We start from the raw sequence: 12,820 nt of genomic DNA on the forward strand, positions 1-12,820 counted from the left end.
CGGGGTAGGGACAGAGCTGGAGGGACTACCATTCAAAACAGCTCTAAACACATTCCACTACCTGGGGAACCAGATAGCCCATGGCTGCACACAGAACCACACGAGGAATCTCACCAGTCTGGCGGTGGAAGTTAAAAAGGGCCTATAGAGATGGGATGCACTCCCGCTTTCTCTGGCGTGGATGGTGCAGACGATCAAGATGAACGTGCTGCTGAGGTTTCTCTTCCTGTTGAGATCCATACCGATCTTCATTCCCAAGGTCTATTTCCACAAAGTAGACAAAATGATTACACTGTCTGTGGGGTGGGGGTAAGAACTAAGTCGACACCGCAAAGGAGGAAAAACATGGGCGGTCTAGCCTTACCAAATCCACAGTACTACCATTGACGGCCACAGCCGAGAGGGTGAGGGGATGAAAGGGAATCACCTCCGAGCCCTCGCCACAGCAGCGCTCCCATCCCCCTCCATCAAAGTACACATCCAGCCCAGTGGTGGCAGCCACACTGAAGACATGGAACCAAATGAGGCAGCATTTTGGTTTAACCGAGATACGCTCCATGGCCCCCATTTGCGGTAACCACAAATCCCCGCCAGCCATGCTTGACGCCACCTTTAAAAAATGGAGACAGGACGGAGGGAGGCTAGCGGTTAGGGTCTTTACATAGGGGACAAACTCACGGCCTTGGACGAGCAGACAGAGGACCTGGACCTACCAACAGGACAGGAAGTCAGACATCTCCAAATGAAACACTTTCTCCGCAAGGAGACGGCAAAGTACCCCAGGATCCCGAGAGGCATACTACTAGAGGAACACGGACAGTAAGGAGGGGGGAACTGTGGAAACAAATACGGACGGTTGCTGGACAGGGCAAGACTACCACTGGACGAAGCTAGATGGAAATAGGAGGACGAATCAGGGGCAGAAGTGGGTTGGGGACTCTGGAGCGAAGCACTGAGCAGGGCCAACTCCACCTCCTCCTGTGCGAGGCTAAGCCTCATGCAGTTTAAAATGGTGCACAGAGCACACCTGACTAGAACCCGAATGAGCAGGTTCTTCCCAGAGGTGGAGGACAAATGTGAATGATGCCAGGAGGGCCAGGCCAACCACAACCAGATATTCTGCGCCTGCCCCAGACTTGTCGGGTTCTGGACAGCCTTCTTCGAGGCAATGGCCAGGGTTGTGGGGGTGAGGGTGGAGCCGTGCCCGAGAGTGGCTGTCTTCCGGGTATCGGATCAGCCATATCTTCATATGGGAAGAGGCCGACCCCTTGGCTTTTGCTTCCTTAATCGCACACCAGAGAATCCAGTTCGGCTGGTGATCGGTAGCACCACCCACAGCTTCAGACTGGCTGGCAGACCTGCGCAATTTCTCTACCTGGAGAAGATCAAGTACACCATCTGAGGGTCGGGTGAGGGCTTCCACAAAGCGTGGGGACCATTCATCTGCCTGTTCCAAGAACTGTTTAAGGCCAACAGCGACTAGGAAGAGAGGGGGGGGGGAATGACGAGGAACCAGAGTCATCTGGTTCGCATGTGTTACAGAATTATGAGGACCAATTAACTGATATAGACAGGGTTTCTGTGGAGGAACACAACACTTCTGATGAATTAGAACAGGCCATTTTTCCGAAAGGGCAACTGCCAAAAGTTGGTACAAAAGTGACATACTTGCCTGAAGGGTCTAGTCAATGGAAGGATGCAACTGTTATTAGTAGAGCAGGGAAGGCCACTGGAAACTATAAACATTGGTTGAATGTATAGCATTCAGGGGAAGGAGTCAAGACAATGGATTGGGAAAACAAAGTTCAAAAATGGTGGGCACAGAAACGCAGTGCCAGTTCAGATAGTACATCGGATAGTGAACAGGTCTGCAGGAAAAGGTCGAGAACTATTGAAAGGACATCCCACAGCAGAAGGGAAAGATCAAGCAGTAGCAGTACAGAACGAGATACCAGGCGGGAGAGGGGACGTAGTTTATCAAGATCTCGGAACATGAGTAAGACTACGAATACTAATAGGAGTAGAAGCCCACATGCACGTGAGATTTTGGTGGCTTCAAATAAATTAGATGAAAAAGTTATCAAAGAAGCTAAACAGCAAGAATTGCATAGTTGGAGTGAATTTGGGGTATACACGGAAGTACCGGATAGGGGACAAAGAGCTCTAACCCACAGATGGATTTGCACGGAAAAGGTTCTTCCGGACGGAACTTATAAGGCAAAGGCCAGGCTTGTGGCAAGGGGATTTGAAGAAAACTTGGAAGATCAGGATTTAAGGGTAGATTCACCTACAGCAGGAAAGGTTATTTTAAAGATCTTCTTGGCTCTATTAGCCACAAGGGCATGGGAATGTAAATCTATAGATATAAAAGCTGCCTTTTTGCAGGGGCATCAGCACCAGAGAGACATTTTTCTCCGTCCTCCTAAAGAAGCAGCTAACACAGAAGGGGTACTCTGGAAGTTAAACAAATGTTTATATGGATTAAATGATGCTTCTAGAGTCTGGTATTTTTCGGTAAGGTCAGTTTTGTTAAAGTTAGGCTGTTGTCAGTTGAAAGCAGATCCTGCAATGTTTTACTGGCACTATAAAGGAAACCTTTCTGGCATTTTTATGATGCGTGTTGATGATTTTTTGTGGGGTGGGACTAGTGATTTTGAAGCTATTGTAATCTCTGGTTTGAGGAAAGAATTCAGGGTTGGAAGTCAGGCTTCCGATGCATTTAAATATATTGGACTGGAAATTGGACAGACTAAGTTAGGGGCAACGTTACGTCAGCAATCTTATTTGGAAAGCATCAGCCCAATAGCAATTAGTCGTGGCCGAGTTTCACAAAAAGACGCAATGGTTTCAAAGATAGAAAAAGAGCAATTGCGAAGTTTAATTGGGCAACTGAACTGGTTAGGTAGACAGACTAGACCGGACGTGAGTTTTGATGTCTTAGAGTTGAGTACAAAAATGAATGATCCCAAAGTGGAAGACATAATAAGAGCAAATAAAGCGTTGGCCAAACTAAAAATGCAGGAGTGTGTTTTGAAGTTCCCGGTTTTAGGTGACCGTAGGCACTTGAAACTCATAGTTTATAGTGATGCGTCCGACGCAAATTTATGTGATGGGGTTTCAAGCAGGACGTTTTATAATTTTCCTTTTGGGGGACAATGGTAAATGTTGCCCGCTTGTGTGGGAAACAAAGAAAATAAGGAGAGTGGTAAAAAGCACTTTGGTTGCTGAGAAGTTAAGCCTTGTAGAGGCGGTGGATATGGCCTTTTATATAAGTCTGATATTGACAGAAATTTTGGGATCAGGGGATTTGGGTAATATACCTATTGACTGTCACATTGACAATAAATCCCTGTGGGAAAATGTGCACTCTACAAAAAGTGTAAATGAAAAGAGGTTACGGATAGACATCGCAAGTTTGAAGCAGATGTTGGACAGAGGGGAAATAACAAAAATTAAATGGGTCGACAGGAGCTATCAACTGTCAGACTGTTTTACGAAAAGAGGGGCGAGTTCACAGAAACTTTTGGATATTGTTAATGAAGGGCGCTTGTTTCTGTAACGATTTTTTTTCTTTCTCGTCCAAACAAAGAAAAAAGGGAGGGAAATCAGGGGCGTCATTCTCCGACCCCCTGCCGGGTCGGAGAATGGCCGTTGGCCGCCGTGAATCCCGCCCCCGCCCCCCCCGAAGTCTCCGGTACCGGAGATTGGGCGGGGGCGGGAATCGGGCCGCGCCGGTTGGCGGGACCCCCCGCTCAATTCTCCGGCCCGTATGGGCCGAAGTCCCGCCCAGAAATTGCCTGTCCCGCCGGCGTAAATTAAACCTGGTATTTACCGGTGGGACCAGGCGGCGTGGGCGGGCTCCGGGGTCCTGGGGGGGGGCGCGGGGCGCTCTGACCCCGGGGGGTGCCCCCACGGTGGCCTGGCCCGCGATCGGGGCCCACCGATCCGCGGGCGGGCCTGTGCCGTGGGGGCACTCTTTCCCTTCCACCTCCGCTACGGCCTCCACCATGGCGGAGGCGGAAGTGACTCTCCCCACTGCGTATGCGCGGGAAACTTTCAGCGGCCGCTGATGCTCCCGCGCATGCGCCGGGAAACTGTCAGCGGCTGCTGACGCTCCCGCACATGCGCCGCATTTCCGCGCCAGCCGGCGGGGCAACAAACGCCATTTCCGCCAGCTGGCGGGGCGGAAATCCCTCCGGCGTCGGCCTAGCCCCTCAATGTTGGGGCTCGGCCCGCAAAGATGCGGAGCATTCCGCACCTTTGGGCCGGCGCGATGCCCGTCTGATTGGCGCCATTTTTGGCGCCAGTCGGCGGACATCGCGCCGTTGGGGGAGAATTTCGCCCCAGGTGTGTGTTTTTGAGTTTCTTGAAATTTTGTTTTCACCTAATTATTTTTTTTCACCAAGGAAAGGAAGACTGTTAGGTAATGGGTTAAGAGACATTGAAATTAGTTGTCTCATTTATGTTAAGTATCCATTAATTGACACTGATATGTAAAGGGGCTTCAGGTGGCCTCTGTCAGGTGATGTATAGTTAGAGTTTTGTGCAAAGGCTGTTGGAATGAAATAAATGTGTGTTTGTGAAAAAGGAACAGAACTTTAGACTCTTCATATCACAGCAACTAAAACGTCGAACACTCTGCACTGAATCTTTCTGATGGCATATGGAAGATTAAACAAATAGGGAAGAATGCTTGGAGTGGATAGGAGAAGAAAGGAACTGGCATACCTCCACCTTGCTGGTGAATATGTGGCCAGTTCTGCTCTAGAACTCCACTTCCATGCTCATAAATGAGTGCAACATCAATTGTATTCAAATCATTGTATCACTGAACCTGCTACACATGATTCTTTTCTACTATGTTGGGGAAAGAACACACATTTGCCAGAAACCTAATCACCTTCATCTCTCCTCTTAGATCGTTCTCAAATAATTAATGACCAAACCTCTGTATTTTGCAGTTCCTGTTCCTCCTCCTCTTCTTCTTCGTGATCATCACCATCTTCTACTTTAACTACACAAAGAGGCCTATTGGGATCGTCAATCAATAGTGAATCTTCAAACTTACAAGATGTTTCGCCATTGACAGCATTGTGGTTAAAACCATGCAATGAAGTCGGACTACAGCCAGTCATCATGGCTTCCATCCGATCCAAGCATTCCCCTCTTTTCTTCAGGTAACATTTCAAATCAGTATATTTCTTCTTCACTTCATATGCAGTGCGTTGTTCACCACCACTTGCAGCACTGACTTTTTCTGCTATCTCCTTCCAAGCCATCCATTTTAACTCATTGGTTATTGCATCATGTTGCTGGGTATAAATTATATCTCGTCGGTCCTCCACTTCCTTCAACAAGGTTTCGGTTTCCTTCATTGTAAAATTGCTTTTTCTCTTCCTCTTGAATTGTTTCATTCTAAAAATAGATTTGAGAAACAATTATTTTTTTTAATTCTTAAGGCTTCATAGAGAGGACATGAAGACTTGTGCAAGTGAAACAACCTGACAGACTTGGTGAACGAGTTTTACAAAATATCAATCAACTTTATGGAATGTGGACATCACTGTTAGATTTTCTCAGCTACCTCCAACTTTTCTGTGTCTCTGACCAGGAGCATATCAACCGGTCTGGGTGTCATCACAAACAGGGTCAGGAAGTGCATAACCTTGCCATGCTACCTGAACCGAGCTCATCTCCAATACCAAAACTGAATTCTTGCATCTCAAGACTGCACTTCTCCAACACCCAGTAATATTAAAGCTATGAAAAGGGGATGGTAACGAACAACTGGTCCATGGAGTCTGTCCTATAGTCTTGTTATGTAACTTCGACACTAACATTGCCCTCCTCCATTCCATCCCAACCCCCTCCATGTATCAACTCATCAGACAGTCCATGTCCTCACCTGCACTAAGGCTCACAACTCCATCTTCTCCAAGTTCCACTAGCTCCCTGTGCCCCAACATATGGTTTTCCATGCATTTCCTCCAATCTATCTTAATGATCTTTACTACTTATCTTCTTGTATGCATTCTCCCCTATTTTGCACTGTACTATCATCAACTCTTCCTGTCTGTGCTCGACCATTGCAGGAAATCATTCAGCTGTTACGATCTTTGCCTTGTCACCTCACATCCAGTTCCCCAAACCCTTATTTTTAGCCATGCTTTCAGAGCACCGTAGGACTGTTTTATGCGACTATAATAGGAACAGGAGTAAAACCATTCAGCCCTTCGAGCCTACTCCGGCATTTAATAAGATCATGGCTGATCTAACACTCACTAAGTCCACTTTCCTGCCTTATCTCCATAACCTAGAAGCAGCTCGCCACAGCAGCGTGGTCGATAGATGCCAGGAGACCCCGCTCCTGGGATCTAGCCAGCTTGCAATGCCTCACGAGATCGCGTTAGATCTCTCGAGATGTTGCTACTGTGGTCATTTTAAAATCATACTGCAGTCAAACCTCAGGAAGTCTGTTGTTCATAGCCCAGATCGAGCCAGACTTTCTGTCACCGAGAGTATCTATTGTTGCCTTATATGGAAACAAGTTATGTGCAGCCCACACCACCAGGGATGGGATATCTGGGGCGGGCTCAGGTGGCCTGTCAAACAGTCATCAACCGGACCATTGGCTGCTGGGAACCCCCTCCCGAGACCTCATTGGCCGGAAACCAGAGAAGTTTCTGGAAAAGCGAGTGGAGGGGGATAAAGTTAGGCATCTCAGAGACACCAGAGGCAAAGGGAGCAGAGCAAGCGGAAGACAAGCAAAGACTTGAAGCAAAATAAGCAAGCAAGCAAGAAACAGCCAGCGAGAATCACCATTGCAAAGAGGAACCAGAGGGAATCGGGGATCGGATCTACAACTTACCAAACCACCTTTATGGGTAGTATAGTTGAATCCTTGGGTTTCTTGTATGTATAGTGGGTGATTTACGGGTTAACTATATTTAATAAAGTGTGTTACATTATATCCTTGTCTGTACTTTGTTCTACTCAGAAATAAAGACATCTGGGTAAACTTTAAGGAGCTGGTTGAACTATCTGAATTGGACGGATGCAACACTACGTGAATCTTGCCCATTTTGGACAGGATCACGTTTAGGCAAACTTGCATATCAAAACGAGACAGCTAGTCTCACTTTAATGTGCAGATTCCCGAGGCATTGGGATCTATCCCCTTTGCCTCAGAGACCTTGGGCCAGAGCCGTTCAGTTCTGGTCTCCACAAACAGGGACCAGATGGAACAGCATTTGTGAGGGTCTCCCAGGGGACCAGAAGCCCCCAGGTGCATGCCCTCTGAGTAGGGTGGCACCCTGGCACTGCTGGTGCCACCTGGGTACCCTGGCAGGGCCAGCTGGGTGCTATCTTGGCACTGCCAAGGTGCTCAGGTGTCACTGCAAATGGAAGGGACATTGCTAGTGTGCAACGTTGACCTCACCAAGGTGCCAAGCTGGCATCTTTTGCACGATGGTGATCAGGCTTGGGGTGCCCTGTGCGGGTGTTGGCAGGGTTCAGGGGGAGGGGCTGGGGACTCTCCCATAGTGTGTTGCGGCTTGGGGGCGTGTTCGGGGATCGCTTTGGGTGCTCCAGAAATTGGGACGCCTTATCCCGATCTCGCTTCACTGAGGAGTTCCTCAGCACAAAATGGTCCAAGGTGCGGCCTCTGCCGTGCAGTGAGTGCCGTTTTATAATGTTGCATGCAATGGGACTTTGTTCCCATTTCGTTAAACCCCGCCCAATGTATCTTTCCTTAAATAAGGGGACCAAAATTGTATACAGTATTCTAAATGTGACCTCACTCATACCTTGTACAGTTGTAGCAACACCTCTTCACTTTTATACTCCAGTCCCCTTGAAATAAAAGCCAGTATTCCATTTGACTTTCCTATTACCTTCTGCACCTATATGCTAGCTTTCTGGGTTTCATGAACAAGGATGCCCAAGTCCCTTTCTAGCTTTCTGCAGCCTCTCTCCATTTAAATAATAATAATAATCCATCTTCTCACATTTTCCCACATTGAATTCTATTTGTCATTTTTCTTCCCACTCACTTAACACAAAAACATAAAAAATAGGCCACTCGGCCCTTCGAGCCTGCTCCCCCATTCATCCCGTTCATTATGATCATGGCTGATTATCCAACTCCATAGTCTAATCCTGCTCCCCCCCCCCCCATATCCTTTGATTCCCTTCTCCCGAAGTGCTATATCTAACTGCTACTTGAAAACGTACAGGGCGCGATCCACCGGCCGTGTTGCGCTCTCGCTCGAGTGTGGCTGGTGGATGCTGGGAGAGACCTCCCACGGGTTTCCTGGCAGCCTTCACGCCTTGCGGCATCTACAAAGTCCAGCGAGGCGTCGGAGTCAGAATTACGGCCAAAAGGGGCGGGACCAAATGGCATGCTCCAAAGTCGATTTTAAACTGATATCCCGGGATCTACCGCCCCCCCAGCGAGGCCGCAGCCGGGCGCCGTTCTGCACTGGTCCACACAAACATGGAACAGGCGGAACGGCATCCAGAGTGTCTCCTGGGCTATCGGAGACCCCTAGGTGGTCAGGGATAGTGCAGGTGGCTCCCTGACCCTCGCCCTGGAATGGGGGCACCCCGCCACAGGGTCAAGCAACACATAAGCTGCACTTGCTCAGCCAACCCCAGCCAGCTCACAAAAATGCGCTGAAGAGACGAGCCCCAAGATTCGGGACGCAGATCTGGGGAGGCTGCTAGACGCCGAGGAGGCCAGGAGGGATGTCCTGTTCCCCAGAGGGTCCAGGAGAGTCAGCCACAAGGCAGCCAGTGCTGCCTAGGATGAGGTGGTGGCAGCAGTGAGCTCAAGGAGTGTGACCAGGAGGACTGGCCTCCAGTGCCGTAAGAAGGTCAACGACCTACGCCGGGCAGCACGAGTGAGTAGATACCAACGCCCCCTACCGCCCCTCCAAAGGAGCTTCAACCCCCCCCCATATCCCCCTGCGACCCCCACAACCCTCCCTTCACACATCCCTTCCACCACTGTGAACCACACGTATGGCTAACAATGCCCTCTCTGTGTCTCCTCAGGAAAAGCTCTCCCATAATTGTCGGGAGAGGGTTCAGACTGGCGGAGGGGTGTTGGACTTAAGAATCCTCACCTCCTTCGAGGAGCGTGCCATGGAGGTGAGTGGGGGGGCTGAGGACAGGATGGTCACACACGCAGAGGTGATGAACCACTGGGCTCCACCCAGTGGACCTGTCAAACGTGAGTTGTTATAAACCACTTATATCCTTAAAACCTACCTTCCCTCCCACCTTTGTATTATCTGGAAATCTGACCAGAGTACAGCCTGTTCCTTCCTCCAAATCATGAATGTATATTGTGAAGAGCTGCTGCGCCAGCACTGATCCCTGGCACTCCACTGGACACTGCCTTCCAACAACCTGAGAAAGACCCCCTTATCGTTACTCGCAGCTTCCTGTTAGTTAGCCAATCCTCTGTCCATGCCAGAATATTACCTCCAATACCATGAGCTCCTATCTTGCGAAGTAGCCTTTTGTGTGGCACCTTATCAAATGCTTTCCCAGACAATACTATTGCAGAGAATATGTTTTGAGTATCACAACCAAGTTTCTGAGAACATGCATTAAGCCAGGGATAATCTATTGACTGGGGGCCCCAGTACAATTTCTCCAACCAGCCACAATGGGATAGACATTTGTTGTTATCAGTTACAGACACATCACGCTGTCATGCAATGTACATACACATCTTCAGCATCTATAATCTTTTGTTGATAATTGAAAGTTGTTTTCTGCACATTAAGACTTTCTTTTAGTCTGTTTACAGATTTCTGACTCGTGGCACAAACAATGCAAAACAAAGATTATTTGATTGAGTTCCTTTTACGTAAAAATCAGCAAAAGATTACAAGTAAACATCCGATAGTAAATCATCCCAGATTACACAAAAGTATGCACAGAACTATCCCTTTACTTCAGATGCAAGCAACAATAGCCAAAAACCTCACACCAGTAAGATCGGCAGTGATTTGATGTGGCTCTTTTTAACAGGCAATAAACCACGTTGCATCCCAATTGCAAAAGCTAATGGCATTTTACAACATCTTTTGACCTTTTTTCCACGAATGGGCCTGGATGTAATATTGACAGGATATTGCTGTTCTTCTTAATACAAAATGTCCAACAGCAGGTAGAGTTCTTTGTCTAAAACCATGGAGGAAAGGCCAAGTTCAGTTCCCAATCAATTTGAATGGTTTCCCAGATTCTCTCATTCGCACTATCAGGTTTCGGAATGTCCTGTACCATTTACATTCTTAGCAGGTCAATCCTGCCCAAGGTCTTCCTTATCAGCAGATAAACAGTTTTCAGCATTCCACAGTAGTTTACTTGGGTCTTTTCGCCTTGTGGAGCAGACTGATAAAATTTGGTACTTTTTTGAGTTTGATCAAGTTATTGCAAACACGTATTCTTAAAGCACCAAAAACATTGAATTGTTCAATAAATTGAATTAAGTTTTTTAAAATTAAAAATAGATCACATTCTATTCAAAAATCATTCTGTCGTCTAAGACAGATTTATTTTAGGAAATAATCTACTCAACAGGCCTTTTCTGCAAGAAACATGCTTGAAAACAGTCGAGTATGACGCTCTCTTGCTGTGAAATGATGAGAGGCAGGAGAGGATGCAAATCATTTCAAATCTGAAGAGTGCTCTTGGCAATTGTCCAGATGTGAGATAAAAATCAGCTCATGGTTGAACATTGCTAAGAGTGACCAACCTTAACTTCAAGCTGAGCTGACAGACAAGGATGTTGATAATGCTGGAGGCCAAACGACATAAGTGATCATGATATTTGTCAATGTTGAGTGAAATGTAGGATCATGCAGGCCTTAGTGTGAGCAATGAAATAGGCTCACAGGTATTGGTGGAGAGGGGTTAGGATTGCAACTTTTTTCAATCTAAGCCGATCCTAGAAACACCATACAAAGGCTCACATTAGTTAAACACATAGTACTGAAATGGTGAGGAGCCCACTAACCAGAATACCTTATAAAACAATTAAAAGTTGAGAATGTTAAGGGTTGACAACTCTTCTATACTATTCATGCATGGTAATATTGCCGAGTTACTCCAATGTATCAAATTTGTGAAATTATGTATCCATTACTACATAATGGAAGTCTCAGCCTGGATTATGTGCTCGAAGTCTTGGAGGGAAGTCTGGAATGAACTCTCAGGAATGAATTCTTCGGAAAGATTTCTAAGTGTGGTCGGAAGCGGGAATTGTCGGGAGCTTCCCAGTGCTCAGCCCAGTGAGGCCGGCAAGGTTATCGAACATTAATTGGTCCACTTAACGAGGCCTCATGGTATTCTCGCTGCAAATGAAGCTGATTTGCCAGGACCGTGCTCGCCAGCCCCCTGCTAACATGGTCGAGCAGCACTTAGGCTGCACTTGCTCAGCCAACCCCAGCCAGCTCGCAACAATGGCGCCGAGGAGACCGGCCCCAAGATTCGGAGGCACTGACATGGGGAGGCTGCTAGACACTGGAGGCGAGGAGGGATGTCCTGTTCCCCCGTAGGTCCCGGAGGGTCAGTCACAGGGCAGCCAATGCTGCCTGGGATGAGGTGACGGCGACTGAACACCGGGAGTGTGACCAGGAGGACTAGCCTCCAGTGCCGAAAAAAGGTCAATGACCGACATCGGACAGCATGAGTGAGTAGATACCAATGCCCCCTCCCCTGCCCCTGGAGACTTTTCTGTCACCATGGGAGCATCCACCCCAACTCTCCAAGCGATCCCCAACCCTCCCTCCACCCCTATCCCCCTTCAACCCTTCCTTCGCACACACCCCTCCCACCATTGTGAACCACGCGTGTAGCTAACAATGCCCTCTCTGAGGGCAGCACGGTAGCATAGAGGTTAGCACAATTGCTTTACTGCTCCAGGGTCCCAGGTTCGATTCCCGGCTTGGATCACTGTCTGTGCAGAGTCTGTGTGCGTGGGTTTCCTCCGCGTGCTCCGGTTTCCTCCCACAAGTTCTGAAAGGAGTGATGTTAGGTAAATTGGACACGTTGAATTCTCCCTCGGTGTACCGGAACAGGGGTTACTGGGATAGGGTGGGCTTGGGTAGGGTGCTCTTTCCAAGAGCCGGTGCAGACTCGGTGGGCCGAATGGTCTCCTTCTGCATTGTAAATTCTATGATTCTATGATTCCCTATGGCTCCTCAGGAAAAGCTCTCCCAAAATTGCCGGGAGAGGGCTCCGACTGGCAGTGGTGTGCCAGCCATCAGAATCTTCACCACCTTCGAGAAGCGTGCCCTGGAGGTGACTGGGGTGAGAGGACAGGGCGGTCACCAAAGCGGAGGGTGGCGGATGCTGCAGAGCTGAGGAACGACCGGCCTCCACCCGAGGGACCTGGCAAACGTGAGTTGTTATTATCTTACGGACTGATCCATCCCCCCCACTGATCACCTGTCCATTCTCTCGCAGAAACTCCAGCCGGCGGAGCCGTCATCCCCACCGTCCACCAGCGCAGATACACGCACCTTGGTGGGAAATGTTAGTGGACAGGCTTCTGGGACACAATCTGGTGGGCACCACACTGCTGCTAATGCACATCAGGTGGAGGCAGGAACCCACAGGCGAGGAAACAGTCGGACGTCTGCTGGATCCCAGGACCCAGCTGGGTACCAGCCTGATGCTGAGCCTGTGGACAAGGTATACCCGGAGCTGATGGAGACGTTAGGGTGCGGCCGGGACATTCAGAGGGAGATGTCAGTGTCACTCAGGAGGATCCCAGAAGCTACAGGCACAGGAGCTGTCGCCAGCA

General features: G+C 48.6%; 1 protein-coding gene across 1 annotated transcript in view; it reads right to left on the reverse strand.

Moving 5' to 3' along the window:
- msantd4 (Myb/SANT-like DNA-binding domain containing 4 with coiled-coils) overlaps positions 1 to 12,820 on the reverse strand; it is a 36,865-nt gene that overhangs the window by 8,560 nt on the left and 15,485 nt on the right. Inside the window, exon 2 of the mRNA XM_072476751.1 lies at positions 4,947 to 5,415. Coding sequence (XP_072332852.1) covers positions 4,947 to 5,414 — 468 coding nt within the window. The 5' untranslated portion in view covers position 5,415. The remainder of the gene's footprint in view (positions 1 to 4,946; positions 5,416 to 12,820) is intronic.

Source organism: Scyliorhinus torazame, chromosome 15, assembly GCF_047496885.1.
Source record: "Scyliorhinus torazame isolate Kashiwa2021f chromosome 15, sScyTor2.1, whole genome shotgun sequence".
Classification (NCBI taxonomy): domain Eukaryota; kingdom Metazoa; phylum Chordata; class Chondrichthyes; order Carcharhiniformes; family Scyliorhinidae; genus Scyliorhinus; species Scyliorhinus torazame.